Source organism: Bufo gargarizans, chromosome 4 (genome assembly GCF_014858855.1).
Source record: "Bufo gargarizans isolate SCDJY-AF-19 chromosome 4, ASM1485885v1, whole genome shotgun sequence".
Classification (NCBI taxonomy): domain Eukaryota; kingdom Metazoa; phylum Chordata; class Amphibia; order Anura; family Bufonidae; genus Bufo; species Bufo gargarizans.
This window is the reverse complement of record NC_058083.1, coordinates 18,593,836-18,613,522: the sequence shown is the minus strand read 5'-3', so window position 1 is coordinate 18,613,522 and position 19,687 is coordinate 18,593,836. Positions and strand designations below refer to the sequence as shown.

Sequence of the window (19,687 nt, the reverse complement as noted above, 5' to 3'; positions counted from 1 at the left end):
AACCACTAAATTATGAAATTGCTAAATTGGGAATTGTATTTCAACCCAGAACAAGAAATGTGCTTGAACGGACACTAAATAACTCGCCCAGCTACAGCACTAGGGACAGATTTAGCTGGATATAAATTTGAGGCCTAGTATTTAGGCGCTGGGTGACCGGTATGGATTTAGTGACAGAATTAGACTGGGATATGGCCAAAAAATGAACAGACTATTGCTGGTTAAATGCACTTGGTGTGACAGCTTCACCCTGATGTAGGCTTTAGCCAAAAAACAACCACACCATTGAGGGTTAAATGCACTTGGTGACAGGCGCAGCTTGCCCCTGATTTTGTATATGGCCAAAAAATGAACAGACTATTGCTGGTTAAATGCACTTGGTGTGACAGCTTCACCCTGATGTAGGCTTTAGCCAAAAAACAACCACACCATTGAGGGTTAAATGCACTTGGTGACAGGCGCAGCTTGCCCCTGATTTTGTATATGGCCAAAAAATGAACAGACTATTGCTGGTTAAATGCACTTGGTGTGACAGCTTCACCCTGATGTAGGCTTTAGCCAAAAAACAACCACACCATTGAGGGTTAAATGCACTTGGTGACAGGCGCAGCTTGCCCCTGATTTTGTATATGGCCAAAAAATGAACAGACTATTGCTGGTTAAATGCACTTGGTGTGACAGCTTCACCCTGATGTAGGCTTTAGCCAAAAAACAACCACACCATTGAGGGTTAAATGCACTTGGTCGCAGCTTGTGCTGGCGCACCACAAGACACAAAATGGCCGCCGATCACCCCAGAAAAATGAGACTGACAAACGGTCTGTGCAGCCTAAAAACAGTGAGCAATTGAGGATCAGCAGCTCAATGATCCACAGCTGCAGATCGATCAGTTAATCAAGTCCTTTGGAGGAGTTAATCTGCCTAATCTCGCCCTACTGTCACAGCCGCAACCTCTCCCTACGCTAATCAGAGCAGAGTGACGGGCGGCGCTATGTGACTCCAGCTTAAATAGAGGCTGGGTCACATGGTGCTCTGGCCAATCACAGCCATGCCAATAGTAGGCATGGCTGTGATGGCCTCTTGGGGCAAGTAGTATGACGCTTGTTGATTGGCTGCTTTGCAGCCTTTCAAAAAGCGCCAAGAAAGCGTCACAAAAGCGCGAAGAAAGCGACGAACACCGAACCCGAACCCGGACTTTTACGAAAATGTCCGGGTTCGGGTCCGTGTCACGGACACCCCAAAATTCGGTACGAACCCGAACTATACAGTTCGAGTTCGCTCATCCCTAGTCAGGACTCTAACCTCTAAAAGGAACAACTTTTAGCAAATTAGGCAACGGAAAAAATGGCCCACGGGTCATTGAAAAGGGTTTAGGCAGAAACCGTTCTGTCCTGTGTGGGGGGCCTGGTGTGATCCTTGCTATGGGGCTCTTACTTCTCTATGTATGCCACTACATGCCACACAGATACCTTGACGGTGGTGCAAAAGGGCTCTAATGTGTTCCTGACAGGAATACATTGGCTAAAGTCTCAGTTTTTAACATCAGCTTGAGGGATCAGCCAGTGTTGTCAGTTGCATATCATTGTGGTGCACCTTTTGCATCGATTTATACAATTTATTAAATAGTCTAACCTTTTGGTCACGTGCCTTATAGTACATTGTATGCTTACTATAGAAAAAGGATGTAAGAAGTCACTAAGGAGTTCCACGACCGTACAACATAACGGCACCATGCCAGAAACCAAGATAAAAAATCCTGTAGGTGCTCAATACAGCATTAAACATGCTCAAGAGGTCCGATTTATACAAGCTCAAGAGGTCCGATTTATGGACTGGTAATACGACATTAGGATACACTCATTATGTAGAACCCACACTGTACTCAGACTGGCCCATCAGAGTACCAGAGGATCTTCCAAGGGCCCAGGCTCTGACACTCTAATGGACATAAAGATCCAGCAGAAGATCAGAAGACAACCCCATTTGGAGGTGATATTGGAGCCAATTACCTGTCCCTAGGTTTTTTTTTTCTTATAGGATGGTCACAAATACACTATTAGACCTTACTGATGATACGTCCTGTGTCTACAATGATAACCAAAAAGATTACTACTTGATTTATAAGTGGATGTCCACATGTTCTGTAGACATGCAGATGTTCTCTGGTGGGCCCAATGATCCACATTTCCATACTGGATGTACTGATGGATAGCTAGGCAGTGAAAAGAGCTGTTCTTTGTTTGACTAACAGCTTGCTAGGCCGTAACCCTGTCTTGGAGCTCCATGTCAGTCAACAGGGAATATCATCATACAACTCCTTTTACGAATGCAAAGTCAAACATTGCTAAACATAAAGTTCTTTAAATTTTTATCAAGTGGACATTTTTAAATCAGAACCATATAACATACCGCAGCTGCTGCAGAACTCGCTGAGTTTGTGCTTATGGACTCCCTACACCACAAGACAAATTTTATTTTCTCCAGACCCTTCTCAAAGTTCCCTCACACCGCCAAACCAGTACCCTGACCTTCACTGATGAGGGCAACCCCAAAACAGCTGTATGCATACGAGTTTATTTTCCTTATGGAGAACATTCTGGTTTGACCAATATCCCAAGTCATGTTCCAAGGCCTGTCAAAATGTAAGACTCATAGGGAAGTTACCTCCAATAGGTGGTACTAGAGAGTCAGCTTTACTTCTTCCAGAAGAACCTACTTGAGCACCAAAGCAAGAGTATCTAGGGCAGAAGTAAGTGACTGGACAGGGGGGGGGGGGGGGGAGTTTTTTCAGTTTTGCCCGAGATGACCCTTGAAAAAAATCCTTGAAGTTCCTTAGAATGTCAACCTTTATTCCATGTGCAGTTTATATGTATGTATAAGATATTATGTTTGCATTCCAATGGCTGTAGTAGAGATGTTTCAAGTCATTGCAATTTGCACTGTAGAAAAATAATGAATTGATTCTACAAAAATAATTTGTACTTTGAAGCTTCAACTGGGATCATCAGGACTTGTATTATTCTCACCAGGATGAGGGGCCCAGGTTTACTTTGTGTTTAACTTGAAATATCAACACTTGAGTTTGTTATTCTTCAATGCTTGACATAGGTGTCATGATGAAAGTCTTCAGCAAGACCACCCCAGGGCGGACACTGATTCTGATTAACTCCATCCAGAGCTCTATCTGCTGACCTCACATTTTCTAAGCCATCTCTTCCCCCAGCTGCCTGTTGAGGTCCTCTACTCTTTTATTTCTCACACTACCCACCAGCAAGGGGGAGATGTCATCATTACTCACAGCCAGGGACATCTGCACCTAATCCTTCTGTTAAAGCAACTGTATCACCAGAAAGGGGGAGGGTGATGGAGACAGGGAGTATGCATAAGGAGACTTGCTATTCAGCTGCGGCTTCAATGTGTCAAGTTAAAGGGGATTCTTTTTAACACCCCTCACCATGCATACATATGCCCCCAATACCTGTTTTTCATGTCTGAGCCCCCCCCCCCCCCCCCCCAGCGGAAGACATCACATTATCCTGGCAGATCTGTTTACTTTCTCCCCTTCTTGTTTTGTTGAATACATAACTTTATTGATACCCAAGCCTGGCTGCATGGCACAGAGATGAGTCACAGGCTGGCCACGCCCCCACTGCTCTGTCTGCAGCAGCTACACCATCTATAACTCCCGTGTCCATCTTTCTACACCCAGACAGGAATCTACTTCTCACTCAGTATCTAAATCCCATCACTGACAGTCCACAGGCTCTGCCCTCACATGTGTATCTAATCCTATCACTGACTGTCTGCAGGCTCTTCCCTCACCATCTCCAGAGTGTGAAAAACAGCTTGAATCAGCAAGTGTATCCAATCACATCTGTATCTAATCCTATCCTGTGTGATACAGCCTTGTGAGCGGTGTATCTAACCCCATCACTGACCGTCCACAGGCTCTTCCCTCATTATCTCTAGAGTGTGATAAACAGCTGGAATTGGCAAGCATATTCAATCGCATCTGTATCTAATCCTATCCTGTATGTGTGCCTGATACACATCCTGTTGTGTATGATACTGCCCGCTGAACTGTGTATCTAATCCCATTTTCAATTATACTGCCTGCTGAAGTGTGTATCTAATCCCATCCTCTATGATACAGCGTACTAAAATGTGTATCTAATCCCATTTTGTATGATACTGCCTGCTGAGCGGTGTATCTAATCCCATTTTGTATGACACAGCCTGCTGAGTGGTGTATCTAAGCCTATATGCACACAACCATACCCATTTTGCGATCCACATTTTTTTGCAGTCCCATTGAGTTCCATGGATTTGAGGTCCTCATTTTGAAGACCAGAATAGGACATGTTCTGTCTTTACTGGAACTGACATACAGATGTAAAAAAAAAAAAAAAAAAAAAAAAAAAAAAAAAAAAACACACTGTCAGTTCTGTGAAAGATTGAACATGTCCTATTCCGGTCCTCATAATGCAGATCTAAAACCCATAGAACTCAATGGGACTGCAAAAAAAATGTGAATTGCACATGGACAGTAACCTTATTTAGTGGATCCGCGACTTGCAGACCGCAAAACAGATACGGTTCTGTGCGCGAGCCCTATTACTTATACTCAGCCCCCATAACAGTGACATCCACAGTGCCCCCATAACAATGACATCCACAGTGCCCCCATAACCGTGACATCCACAGTGCCCCCATAACAGTGACATCCACAGTGCCCCCATAACAGTGACATCCATTTCCCCCTTGGGCCATCCAGTGCCTCCTGTTTGCCATCCAGTACCCCCTTGTACCCCATTTGTGCCATCAATTGACCTCCTTGTGCCATCCAGTTCCCCTATTGTGCCAACCATTGCCCCCTTGTGCCATCCAGTGCAGCTATTGTGCCATCAATTGACCCCCTTGTGCCATCCATTTCCCCTATTGTACCAACCATTGCCCCCTTATGCCATCAATTGACCCCTTGTGCTGTCCAGTTCCCCTATTGTGCCAACCATTACCCCCTTGTGCCATTCAGTGCCCCCTATGCAGTGGCGACTCTAGGAACAATATATGGGGGGGCACATAAGATACCACAGTCATATATGGAGGGGCACTAATAATTTTCACCACTTAATCATACTACTGAAAAAAAATAGGAAAAAAGTATATATAAATAAGATTACAAAACACGGGAGTATTGCGGTAAGCAGGGATACCTTTTTATTGTATTAACCTAAAATATTTTGCGGGATGAGATGGCGGTTTGATTGGTACTATTTTGGGGGGCATATGCCTTAATGATCGCTTGGTATTACTTTTTGTGATGTAAGGTGACCCAAAAAAATGGCTTTTTCAGCAGTTTTTTTTATGGTGTTCACCTTGGTGGTCATGTGATATTTTTATAGAGCAGGTTCTTACGGATGCGGCGATAGCTAATATGTCAACTTTTTTTATTTATTGCACTTTAGCATATATATATATATATATATATATATATATATATATATATATTAGTGTTTCCATTGTCTGAGAGTGATATTTTTTGACTGATTGTCTTAGGTAGGATCTCATTTTTTGCGGGATGAGGCGACAGTTTGATTGGTACTATTTTGGGGGGTATATGCCTTTTTGATCGCTTGATATTACACTTTTTGTGATGTAAGGCGACTAAAATTTTTTATTTTTTTACACCGTTTTTTTTTTTTTTTTACGGTGTTCATCTGAGGGATTAAATCATGTGATCTTTTTATATAGCAGGTACTTACAGATGTGGCAATACCTAATATGTATACTTTTTTTTATTTATTTTACTTTAACACAATAAAAACATTTTATTAAAAAACAAACATGTTTTAGTGTCTCCATAGACTGAGAGCCATATATTTTTTATTTTTTGGGGGCGATTGTCTCATGTAGGGGCTCATTTTTTGCAGGATGAGGTGACTGTTTGATTGCTACCATTTTGGCATACATACGACTTTTTTGATCACTTTTATTACCTTTTTTGGGAAGTGAGGTGGGCAAAATTTCAATTTCATCAAAGTTTTTTTTTTTTTATGGCGTTCACCGTGGGGGAAAGTAACATGACTCTTTCAGAGATCAGGTTGTTATGGATGCGGTGATATCAAACATGTAATGTATTTATTTATTTTATTTTTTTAATCAGTGATTTTTTTTACTTTTTTTTTGCTTTTTATTTTTTACCCAGACCCACTTGGTTCTTGAAGATCCAGTGGGTCTGATGCCAATATATTACACTACAGTAAATTATATAGTATTTTGACTGTACACTTAGCCTGATCAGGCTGCTGCCTTTAGCAGAAGCCTGATCCGGCTTAGCTATACCATGGCAGGTTGGAAGCCATCGGACGCTGCCACAACAGAGCAGCGGCTGATGAGGGAGAGCGCTCCTCAGCTCCCTTTGTGATCCTGTCAAGTATCGGGTGGCTGCAAGAGGCACAGCAGCGCCCGATGGGAGCTCCCTTTTCCTCCCTGTTAACCCATACAGCGGTCCCTATGAACCGCAGCATGGAAGGGGTTAAACGGCTGACATCGGAAGTTTCAAGCAGAGTGTCAGCTGTGTGCTGACACTCTGCGAAACCACTCGGCCAACCTGAAAATGGGGGAAGGGGGGGGGGGGGATCAGAACCTGTCAGCCGGCATTAGGATCATCTGATTGGCTAATCTGTACAGACTAGCCAGTCAGAGCGATCGCTGGTCCGGGACCGCCTGGGAATCAGCGGGGGGGGGGAGGCAAGGAATAACCTGGGGGGGCAAAAGCGACGCTGTGACATGCACAGCATAGCGATCAGACTCTGTGGCTGATCGCTATACTGTAACTCCTGCGCAGCGCTTACATCGCGCTGTGCAGGAGTCAGTACAGGCTTCACATAGAAGCCTGTACGATACAGAGAGCGGCCAGCGATCCTGCACATGCGCACTAACATTAAGCCTAGTGGGCTGCAAAGACTGCCGGCCGGAGCTTTCTTCAGCAGGAGGCGGTGATGTCACTCGTGACGATCCGTCTCCTGCTGGAGAAAGGAAGAGAAGACAGGAAGATAAGAAGACAGACTTTGGCCGGAAGAACAGAAAAGTCATCTGGAGGGACCACGTGATCGGGAGGCAGATCTCAAGAACGGCTGCACTCTGGAAGGCAAGTATGTGACCGATAATCTTTCCTCCACAGGTTAGTATGTAATAGCAAAAAAAAGCTTAAGCCCGGAGAAACTCATTAAGTCTACTGTTCTGGAACAGAGCATCCGATGAAAGCTGAAAAATGCGCAATGTCATCCATACCATGACATAGGCAAATAAACATATCCACATTAGAGAGGAGTCCTACTATACAGGAGTCTTCAAGCCAATCTGATCTAGAAAGAGAGATTTCTATTACTTACCATAGTGATTGATGCTGTTTATGAGCCGTACACCGACCTGGGCATGGTTATTGGTCATCAGTACAATATCAAAGAGCTCTTCGCTATCCGGATAAAGCAAATACAGCTGCTTGTTCACCTCCTCCACAGCCTGCATGAGAAATATATACGGGTTATGGGATGACGCAAACTTAGCAGAAGGACTTCATCATAAATGGCTTATGAATACATATAGGGCCAACCTTATATAACATTCGCTCTAACTACTACAGCCATTGGAATCCTTATATTTAAGAAGGAACTGGTCAGGGTGGACTGAGCCATTTGAAACAGTCTGTATGCAATGGCCTGGCAGCCAAGGACACAAACAGGTCCAATGTGAATATCATGGTCTAGCTTTGAGTCTTCCATAAATCTGCTGAGACTAGGGGCAGGTCCTCACCAATGCTAGGAATTCCGTTATAACAGAGATAGGGCTCATTTACACAACCGTATGAATGGGTCCGCAATTTTGTGGAACGGGTGGGGACCCATTCTTTTCAATGGGGCCGCAAAAGATGCCACATCCGTTGTTCCGTTTCACAGCCCCGCAAAAAATATAGAGCATGTCCTATTCTTGTTCGCAATCATGGACAATAATAGGCAATTTATAATGCGCCGCCCGTTCCGCAAATTGCGGAACGCACATGGGTGGTATCCTTGTTTTGCGGATCTGCAATTTGCTGACCGCAAAACACGGCGCGTTTGTGTGAATGCACCCTTATACAGGATTTCTTTTCCATCATGTATAATGGAACAAAACGGAACGATGGAGCAAAATGTAATGCCACTTAAAAGGGTTTTCCAATCCATCATAAAATTCCGTTATAACTCTATTATAACAGAACATTAGAACGGAATTCTTAGCTCTGGTGAAAACCCGCCCTAAGCGAGATGAGCCGCACAATGACCACGTGACCAATGGACATGACATGTTGAGGGAGAAGCCATGGCCATTTCCAACTGCCGACTGGTGGAGGTGCAAGGAGTCAGACCGCCACCGATCACATATTGATGATCAATCCTGAGGATACGTCATCAGCATATAAGCCCTGGACAATCCTTTTAAATGCATCATATTACTAATTAAAACCTATTCCTATTTTCTAATATGTTTTTATTTTCTAATTATAGATTTTTATTTTATTTCCTGTAAATAGTTTGTAAGGCTGAAAAAAGACATACGTCCGCCAGTTATCCTGCAAAATTGATGAGGTAGAAGCCAATTTTTGTCATATTAGGGAAAATAATTCCTTCCCAATCAGGCAATCAGAATAACTCTCCGGTAGTGTTGGGCGAGCATGCTCGGCACATCACGGTGTTAGAGCGCGATGCTCGAGTCCGTGTATTTAAATCTAATTTAGCCTCTATTTCTGAAAAGTTTCTGGCGGGATTCAAACTCACAACCTTCTACATTACAGCCAAGAATGTTATGCAGATAAAGATTTGTTTCCGCACTGCTTGTTTTGCTGCGGATAGGTTTCCCATCCCAATAGTGCTTAATAAGTAAATCACAGCAAGATCTTGTTTTTCATCAATCAGAGGTGTTATTTATTTTAACACTTTAAGTATGACATGCGGCCATAATGTGCGTGTAAACATTTTTCGGCAAAAATGCCTTCGTCAGACACTATATAAGAAATATAGATATTGTCAGATATATTTACACGTATATGTATATCTTTTTGTATATAAACCCAAAAGGTTTATTACAAATATCTAAATATAATAGAGGATGGACCTCAGTGTCCAGATCTTTAAAGAGAAACCTGGACAGGGCCACAAGTTGTAATCCTGGAGCCTTCTAGAATCCAATATTGGCAGTGATATATTTACATATTCAGCTAGAGAGACATTAATTGAAATATATTGCGTTGCAGGTATATTGGTCACAATCTATCATAGCCATGCACTACGGGTCCACTTGTCTGTTGGAGATTAGTTAAGGAAAAAGGGAAGAGAGACATTTAGGTGAGGTGAATATGACCTTATTTAGATAAGGTCCGAAGATAAGAAGAAACTACAGATATAAACAATGAATATATATGCTGCTGTCCTAAACATCAACAGAAATCCCCAATGGGTATAGGCCACTCTTATTCTCCCATGCTTTACCTGTGCCGCAATTAGAGAAGAAGTCAGAAGAAACACTCAAATAAGTGCTCTGGAGCACAAAGGTATCCGGTGTACTGTGTCAGCTCCCTGCTGTAATAAGTAGCCTGTCCGCCTTGTGGGAGGAGGCCCATCACAGGAAACCATGTGGGACACTGTGCGTTTCACCCACTGGAAGTAGATCGGCAGGTGAAACGCATCGGGACCGGAAGTTACGTTCCATCGGCTGGAAGTGCTCCGTCAAAACAGAGCTGTATACTATATTGAGAGATTCACAATTGGTGATTGTGTGGTATCAATGTTAGTTGTTCTATGTATAAATATAATTACCCTGATAGGAGTCCTGTCCCTGACTCATCTCATGTACAGGACTCATCTCAGGTTAATTTGCATATGTATCAAGTCGGTTTTTTTTACACAATAAAAGCACACAGAGCTATGGGGACTGGGTTTTGCGGATGTGCTAGCTGCCATCTAGCAACCCATGTCCTTAGCTCAATACACAAAATCCAAGTGACAGGTTCCCTTTAAAAGAGCCATAGGTCACAATGGACATGAGATATTCATTGACTGCTATGAGGGAGTTTTCTAGACCTGCCCTGTGACTTGTGCAGGGAGGGGGAGTAGGTAAAGTGTGACACTACCTATTGTAAATGCTGGATACTGTGTTATCTGTATACTGGTGTTATTTGTCATTGTAATCCTACATGTGATAAAAGTTAGATAACTGTCGAGAAGTGATCTGTACAGAACAGGAAGTTACAGCATATTATTAGGCTTAGTGGCCAGTGCAAAAACTGCAGGGCTTTAGAATTTTTTTTAAACATAGATATTGATATGGAAAATAAAAAATGGTCGGAGAGCCCAGGGCTTTCAGAGTGAACCGACGGCTCCCCCTATCGACTGAAATCAATGGGTTGTCCATGCAAATGCAGAGATGTGCTGGATCCTCCAGGTAGAGAAAGACAGGCTCTTTTTGTAGCTGTTCTCTGCCCCAGCTATCTGATGGAGGTCCCTAATAAAAGACTGTACACTGGGAACATATTAAAAGGGTATTTAAAAGTGGACTTTCTTGACCACATAACGCCATTAAGCATCCTGGTGCTATGACATAAAGACCCGGTCTTGGGGCTAGAGTCTATCCCCAATTTTGACATTCTACCTTTAGCAACTAGTCTCTAGTAGCGATGAGCGAATTGTTAGAAATTCCATTTGGCTCCAATTTGGCAGAATGGACTGTGCCATTCAATTTGGGTCTCTCTGACAAAATTCCGAGAAAAACGGACACGTGATGTACATTTTTTTTTATGGCCATCACACGTCCATTTTAAGACCAATGCTAGTCTATGGGGTTATTCACGCGGCAGTTTTTTTGACCGACTGTCCCCATACAATTGAATGGGTCTTTTTTTAACGTCCATTTCTCAGAAAGACATCAGAGAAAGAAACCTCTATTACAAATGGACAGTTTCTGTTTTTAACACACTTTTTTTTCACTGTCGTGTGCATATAGCCATAGAACTTTTTAGAAAAATTTGGGTCAAATTTTCAAATTTTAGACACAATTCGCTCATCTCTAGGAGGCATCATTGAAGTGAACAGAGTACATACTGGGCTGTAATACAAACCCATAGGGACTCCATGTGCAGCTCTACAGGTTCTGCCACGGGGCTGAACTCTAAAGATGTCATTTGCTTTCACTTGCTTTTTTTATAATCATATATATTATATTATGTGGCTGCTTTTAGTATTCTGACACAATAATGATGTAATGTCATGAGGCTGGGTATAAATCTAATAATAACCGAAGGTGGAGTTTCTCTTTAAAGTGATTTTTTTACTCCTTTAAGTTCATTCTCACATTACAGACCAAGCTATGTAGAAATACAGTCAGTGACCAACCAATAATTACCTTATGATCTACACAAAATTGTACACCTAATTCATTTATACATAACCACATGGTTTGAAGGGCGTGACTGGTTATTTAAACACACAACCACTAACATCCCTGTATATAATAACATATTAGAGTTTACCAATGCAATTTTAAGTTGTCTCTCAGTTATATCTGTCTCCGCTCTAAAAAAAAAAATATTGTCTTCCTCTCTGGAGGACTAATCTTGGGTATGCATTACAAAGTGACTTATTCATTTGAATGGGAGCCATGTAATACCACCTTTCTCCTTTAGTGGCCACTGCAGGAGAAATGTGCGGTGGACGCCAGCTTCTACTGTCAATCACAGTGGGTGCAGATGGGTGAAACCTAGGTAATCGTGATACAACCCTAGGCATCCCTAAAAATGCACCTGAGTGTTAGATGGCTTGTTATCCAGATTTTTAAAAAGGGAATCCTCCTTGAACCTGCATTTTATCTTGTGCAAAGTATCCAGCATTGTGTATTAGGTTTCCCTTAAACAAAATAGAGTGAGCAAATAAATCCTGAATGTTATCTAATCTAATACTACAGGTGAGGGCTTGCTCCAAGGTGTGATTTGCAACTGAACTATGTGTGCCAAGATCTAAGCAAATAAGAAACAACTCTACTCAATCAACCATCAGGGTGAGAAAACTATTAAAGACCCTGAAATCCCCAATTCATTAACCAGGATTGTCATAAAACTTACATTTTAGGCTAGAAAATCCCATATAATTTGTAAGGATTAAAATAAAATGACAGCGAGAGACTAATAAAACTGAGCACAGCGGTATCTGACCTGTTTATACTCAGAAAATCTATCACTTCTAAAATTTCCCCTGCATTTTATCTCTACCATCCCTAAAATTCAAACTACAAAATGCATCCTTTTTAAAGGGAATGATCTATGCCTTTTAGGCAAAACATATTTCTAAAGAATTTTTGGTGGTTATTTCTAATTTTCCATCTCACAGTCTAGTTCCAGATGTAGCAATCATCAATCATCTTGACTCTTAATGAAATAAGTAAATAATGGCAATAAACTTTAAAGGGTTTCTGCAGTTTTTTTAAACTGATTATCTATCCTCTGGATAGATCATCAGCATCTGATCGGCGGGGGTCCGACACCCAGGACCCCCGCCAATCAGCTGTTTGAGAAGGCAGCAGCACTGGCAGTAGTGCCACGGCCTTCTCGCTATTTACCGCAGGCCCAGTGATGTCACGACTAGTATCCAATGGCCTAGGCTGAGCTAAGCTCCATTCAAGTGAACAGAGCTTAGCCCCCTCAGGCCAGAGTCGCTGCCTTCTCAAACAGCTGATCGGCGGGGGTCCCGGGTGTCGGGCCCCCACCGATCATCAGTTTAAAGAAACGGCAGAACCTCTTTAAATTAGCTTTTTTAGTGGCTTCCAATGGCTTTTGTGATATGATAGCGCAGTACCCCCGTAAGGGTTACTGCAAAGGGTTAATTGCTATAATGTTACATTGCTGAGTTAGAAATTGTGATTGTGAATTGTATGGACAGTTAATGGTTAACTTCTTAGCTGACTGTGTTAGGTTGCCAGAAGATGGACTTGGTCTGCCCCCTAGTTAGTTAGAACGTTAGTCAGTAAATAGTGTAATTCTGCCTGAGGAACAGTGAAGACCTACATTTTTAAGCTCCTCAGAGCTAGGCCTGAGCTCAGAGAACCCTTATCTCTGGGACTTCTACAACCTCCAACGTGCTCCAGAGAGCAGGAAGTTAGAAGGTATAGAACCACAAGGCTGTGCATTGGAGTCAGTCAGCAAGCGATTGTGCAAGTTTATGGCAGAGAGACCTTACTGCTGTGAGAGGGAACATTGCTAATGCACCCTTCCACGCTTTGAGACAGTTTGGCCCACTGTATCTTATATCTGCACCCCCCCGGCCTGGGAACTGCATAAGCTTACCAAAAAACCTCATTGCATGCCCAAGGTTCTACAGAGTGAGACTTTAGAGAAAGACAAGGAGAAGGAGTACTACAACCCTCATTATTGCTGCTATCCATACATTACAATTGGGGAACAATTGCACTGTTATACGCTTTGCAATTGTGCCTTGTTATTACTGGGTGAACTACTACTGCCATTTTGAAATAGTGAAAAGAGATTTTATTTATTACAACAAACTGGCCTGGTTCCTGACTCCACCATCTGCTGGCCACTTCACCTACTCCCCTATCTTGCACCCAGACAAACACCCAACTCCAAGAGCACCCAACTACCACCAGAAAGGAGTCCAAATTCTAGGGAGGGCCCCGAGGGAAGAAAGTCACATCGGCATGGGGATTGCCACCCTGAACTAGGAGTACCAGCACCATCATCACAGCCTTGACTACTACTCCCATCCTCCACGCACTCCCCAGTGGGTCAATGCACTGCAGGCATGATGAAATGATGCAAGTACCACTCCCACCCTCATAGCAACTACCAATCCCATCCTCCATGCACTCCCTGGCGGGTTGCTTGATGCGATATCAAACTCAAGTTTAGAACTGCTCTCTCTCTCTATATATATATTTTTTTATATATATATATATTTAAAAAATCCTGAAGTTTTTGAACTGGACACTGAGCCTCATAATAGGCACCACTTCTTGGTCTGCACAGATCACTTTTTGCACTCATCTCATTATCATCACAGACAGGATTACAATGACTGATACACCTATATATACAGATGACATAGATCGCCCATGTAGTTGCTGTAAAGCATCCCTGGCATACAACTGACTCCTGACCTTAAGCCACAGGTATAAGAAGCACCTAGTGACCACACCCAGCAAGGTAGTTAACCCTTACTGCACAAGGCTACAACTTAAAGGGGAAGTGCAAACACCAGCCACAACGTTAGCCCTCGGCAACAGCATGCGTGGCAACCATGTCACGGCGCACACAGCCAAAGCAGAGACACTGCCAGCACATGCCATAACAGCAAAACGTTGCCACCGGCAGCAGCAAGCATGGCACCAGTGTCACGGCGTACACAGCAAAGGCCGTGACAACTACTACTACTGCACTTTGATTGACAGGGCCAGGCAGTGTAAATGTCACCACACCTGGCCCTGTCAATGTTAAGAGGGCATGGCAGTTGCAGAGAGAGCAGAGCAGAGCCTCTAGGTGTAATGGCAACGCCTCTGTTGCTCCTAGAGGCTCATTTGCATATATTAAAACATAATTTTTCTCAGTAATGCGGACACATATGAACATGGGATCAACACAGATGTCTTCAGCTGCCAAGTGCACTTGTAACAGGTCAGACAGTGTCATAGGTAACTGTTGACAGATGCCCTTTAAGGCAGAAAGGACCCCGCAAATATATGAAAAACTGATCAGCTCAGGGCTGTTTTACCACATTGGTGTACCAGTGCAATATTTTTTTAAGATACCCTCTCAAATATCGTTCATCCCTCTCCCCCACCCCTCCCGCAACTCACACACAATTTCTTGAAACCCTTGGAAGCATATAGAGCAGCAGTGTATTATATCATACATATATACAGTGGGTGGATTTATCAAACTGCTGTAAAGTAGAACTGGCTTAGTTGCCCATAGCAACCAATCAGATTCCACCTTTCATTTTCCAAAGGAGCTCTGAAAAATGTAAGGTGTATTCTGATTGGTTGCTATGGGCAACTAAGACAGTTTTCCTTTACAGCAGTTTTGATAAATCTCTCCCACGCAGTGTATCTGGTGCCAGCTGTAGAAACGTGTTACCGCAGCATGAAGAGATAATGCCCTCGACATTTCACATTCCACCCACACATTGGTCCAGCTTCCAAGGAGCAAGTGATCCATCAGAGGATCCACAACATCCATCCTGGCTACTGAGCCCAGTGCAGTACAGCGCCAGAGCTGCTCGTACACATGCCAGTCCACTACTTGTTTAACCACTTCAGCCCCGCTAGGTGAAACCCCCTTCATGACCAGAGCACTTTTTACACTTCGGCACTACACTCCTTTCACCGTTTATCGCTCGGTCATACAACTTACCACCCAAATGAATTTTACCTCCTTTTCTTCTCACTAATGGAGCTTTCATTTGGTGGTATTTCATTGCTGCTGGCATTTTTACTTTTTTTGTTATTAATCAAAATGTAACGATTTTTTTGCAAAAAAATGACATTTTTCACTTTCAGCTGTAAAATTTTGCAAAAAAACGACATCCATATATAAATTTTTCACCAAATTTATTGTTCTACATGTCTTTGATAAAAAAAAAATGTTTGGGCAAAAAAAAAATGGTTTGGGTAAAAGTTATAGCATTTACAAACTATGGTACAAAAATGTGAATTTCCGCTTTTTGAAACAGCTCTGACTTTCTGAGCACCTGTCATGTTTCCTGAGGTTCTACAATGCCCAAACAGTATAACTACCCCACAAATGACCCCATTTCGGAAAGTAGACACCCTAAGGTATTCGCTGATGGGCATAGTGAGTTCATAGAACTTTTTATTTTTTGTCACAAGTTAGCGGAAAATGATGATTATTTGTTATTTTATTTTTTTTCTTACAAAGTCTCATATTCCACTAACTTGCGACAAAAAATAAAAATTTTTAGGAACTCACCATGCCCCTCACAGAATACCTTGGGTGTCTTCTTTCCAAAATGGGGTCACTTGTGGGGTAGTTATACTGCCCTGGCAATTTAGGGGCCCAAATGTGTGAGAAGTACCTTGCAATCAAAATGTGTAAAAAATGACCGGTGAAATCCAAAAGGTGCACTTTGGAATATGCGCCCCTTTGCCCACCTTGGCAGCAAAAAAGTGTGACACATCTGGTATCGCCGTACTCAGGAGAAGTTGGGGAATGTGTTTTGGGGTGTCATTTTACATATACCCATGCTGGGTGAGAAAAATATCTTGGTCAAATGCCAACTTTGTATAAAAAAATGGGAAAAGTTGTCTTTTGCCAAGATATTTCTCTCATCCAGCATGGGTATATGTAAAATGACCCCCCAAAACACATTCCCCAACTTCTCCTGAGTACGGCGATACCAGATGTGTCACACTTTTTTGCAGCCAAGGTGGGCAAAGGGGCACATATTCCAAAGTGCACCTTTCAGATTTTGCAGGCCATTTTTTACACATTTTGATTGCAAGGTACTTCTCACACATTTGGGCCCCTAAATTGCCAGGGCAGTATAACTACCCCACAAGTGACCCCATTTTGGAAAGAAGACACCCCAAGGTATTCCGTGAGGGGCATGGCGAGTTCCTAGAATTTTTTATTTTTTGTCACAAGTTAGCGGAAAATGATGATTTTTTTTTTTTTCTCTTTTTTCCTTACAAAGTCTCATATTCCACTAACTTGCGACAAAAAATAAAAAATTCTAGGAACTCGCCATGCCCCTCACGGAATACCTTGGGGTGTCTTCTTTCCAAAATAGGGTCACTTGTGGCGTAGTTATACTGCCCTGGCAATTTAGGGGCCCATATGTGTGAGAAGTACTTTGCAATCAAAATCTGTAAAAAATGACCGGTGAAATCCGAAAGGTGCACTTTGGAATATGTGCCCCTTTGCCCACCTTGGCATCAAAAAAGTGTCACACATCTGGTATCGCCGTACTCAGGAGAAGTTGGGGAATGTGTTTTGGGCTGTCATTTTACATATACCCATGCTGGGTGAGAGAAATATCTTGGCAAAAGACAACTTTTCCCATTTTTTTATACAAAGTTGGCATTTGACCAAGATATTTTTCTCACCCAGCATGGGTATATGTAAAATGACACCCCAAAACACATTCCCCAACTTCTCCTGAGTACGACGATACCAGATGTGTCACACTTTTTTGCTGCCAAGGTGGGCAAAGGGGCACATATTCCAAAGTGCACCTTTCGGATTTTGCAGGGCATTTTTTACACATTTTGATTGCAAAGTTCTTCTCACACATTTGGGCCCCTAAATTGCCAGGGCAGTATAACTACCCCACAAGTGACCCCATTTTGGAAAGAAGACACCCCAAGGTATTCCGTGAGGGGCATGGCGAGTTCCTAGAATTTTTAATTTTTTGTCGCAAGTTAGTGGAATATGAGACTTTGTAAGGAAAAAAGAAAAAAAAAGAAAAATCATCATTTTCCGCTAAATTGTGACAAAAAATAAAAAATTCTAGGAACTCGCCGTGCCCCCCACGGAATACCTTGGGGTGTCTTCTTTCCAAAATGGGGTAACTTGTGGCGTAGTTATACTGCCCTGGCAATTTAGGGGCCCAAATGTGTAAGAAGTACCTTGCAATCAAAATGTGTAAAAAATGGCCTGCGAAATCCGAAAGGTGCCCCTTTGCCCACCTTGGCTGCAAAAAAGTGTCACACATGTGGTATCGCCGTACTCAGGAGAAGTTGGGCAATGTGTTTTGGGGGGTCATTTTACTATACCCATGCTGGGTGAGAGAAATATCTTGGCAAAAGACAACTTTTCCCATTTTTTTATACAAAGTTGGCATTTGACCAAGATATTTTTCTCACCCAGCATGGGTATATGTAAAATGACACCCCAAAACACATTCCCCAACTTCTCCTGAGTACGGCGATACCACATGTGTGACACTTTTTTGCAGCCTAGATGCGCAAAGGGGCCCAAATTCCTTTTAGGAGGGCATTTTTAGACATTTGGATCCCAGACTTCTTCTCACGCTTTAGGGCCCCTAAAAATCCAGGGCAGTATAAATACCCCACATGTGACCCCACTTTGGAAAGAAGACACCCCAAGGTATTCAATGAGGGGCCTGGCGAGTTCCTAGAATTTTTTTTTTTTTTGCATAAGTTAGCGGATATTGATTTTTTTTTGATTTTTTTCTCACAAAGTCTCACTTTCCGCTAACTTAGGACAAAAATTTCAATCTTTCATGGACTCAATATGCCCCTCACGGAATACCTTGGGGTGTCTTCTTTCCGAAATGGGGTCACATGTGGGGTATTTATACTGCCCTGGCTTTTTAGGGGCCCTAAAGCGTGAGAAGAAGTCTGGAATATAAATGTCTAAAAATGTTTACGCATTTGGATTCCGTGAGGGGTACGGTGCGTCCATGTGAGATTTTATTTTTTGACACAAGTTAGTGGAATATGAGACTTTGTAAGAAAAAACAAAAACAAAAACAAACAAAAAATTTCCGCTAACTTGTGCCAAAAAAAAATGGCTGAATGGAGCCTTACCAGGGGGGGAGTGATCAATGACAGGGGGGTGATCACCCATATAGACTCCCTGATCACCCCCCTGTCATTGATCACCCCCCCTGTAAGGCTCCATTCAGACACCCGCATGATTTTTTACGGATCCATGGATCGGATCCACAGAACCCATGCGGACGTCTGAATGGAGCCTTACAGGGGGGTTATCAATGACAGGGGGTGATCAGGGTAATCAGGGTGATCACCCCCCTGTCACTGATCACCCCCCCTGTAAGGCTCCATTCAGACATCCGCATGATTTTTTACGGATCCATGGATACATGGATCGGATCCACAAAACGCATGCGGACGTCTGAATGGAGCCTTACAGGGGGGTTATCAATGACAGGGGGTGATCAGGGTAATCAGGGTGATCACCCCCCTGTCACTGATCACCCCCCCTGTAAGGCTCCATTCAGACATCCGCATGATTTTTTACGGATCCATGGATACATGGATCGGATCCACAAAATGCATGCGGACGTCTGAATGGAGCCTTACAGGGGGGTTATCAATGACAGGGGGTGATCAGGGTAATCAGGGTGATCACCCCCCTGTCACTGATCACCCCCCCTGTAAGGCTCCATTCAGACATCCGCATGATTTTTTACGGATCCATGGATACATGGATCGGATCCACAAAACGCATGCGGACGTCTGAATGGAGCCTTACAGGGGGGTTATCAATGACAGGGGGTGATCAGGGTAATCACCCCCCTGTCACTGACCACCCCCCCTGTAAGGCTCCATTCAGACATCCGCATGATTTTTTACGGATCCATGGATACATGGATCGGATCCACAAAATGCATGCGGATGTCTGAATGGAGCCTTACAGGGGGGTTATCAATGACAGGGGGTGATCAGGGTAATCAGGGTGATCACCCCCCTGTCACTGACCACCCCCCCTGTAAGGCTCCATTCAGACATCCGCATGATTTTTTACGGATCCATGGATACATGGATCGGATCCACAAAATGCATGCGGACGTCTGAATGGAGCCTTACAGGGGGGTTATCAATGACAGGGGGTGATCAGGGTAATCAGGGTGATCACCCCCCT

The 19,687-nt window shown here is 43.1% G+C and overlaps 1 protein-coding gene across 1 annotated transcript in view; it reads right to left on the bottom strand.

Moving 5' to 3' along the window:
* The window catches only part of LOC122935737 (cytosolic 5'-nucleotidase 1A-like), a 64,093-nt gene that overhangs the window by 31,116 nt on the left and 13,290 nt on the right, over positions 1-19,687 (bottom strand). The window contains exon 4 of the mRNA XM_044291601.1: positions 7,395-7,524. Within this exon, the coding sequence (XP_044147536.1) occupies positions 7,395-7,524 (130 nt within the window). The remainder of the gene's footprint in view (positions 1-7,394; positions 7,525-19,687) is intronic.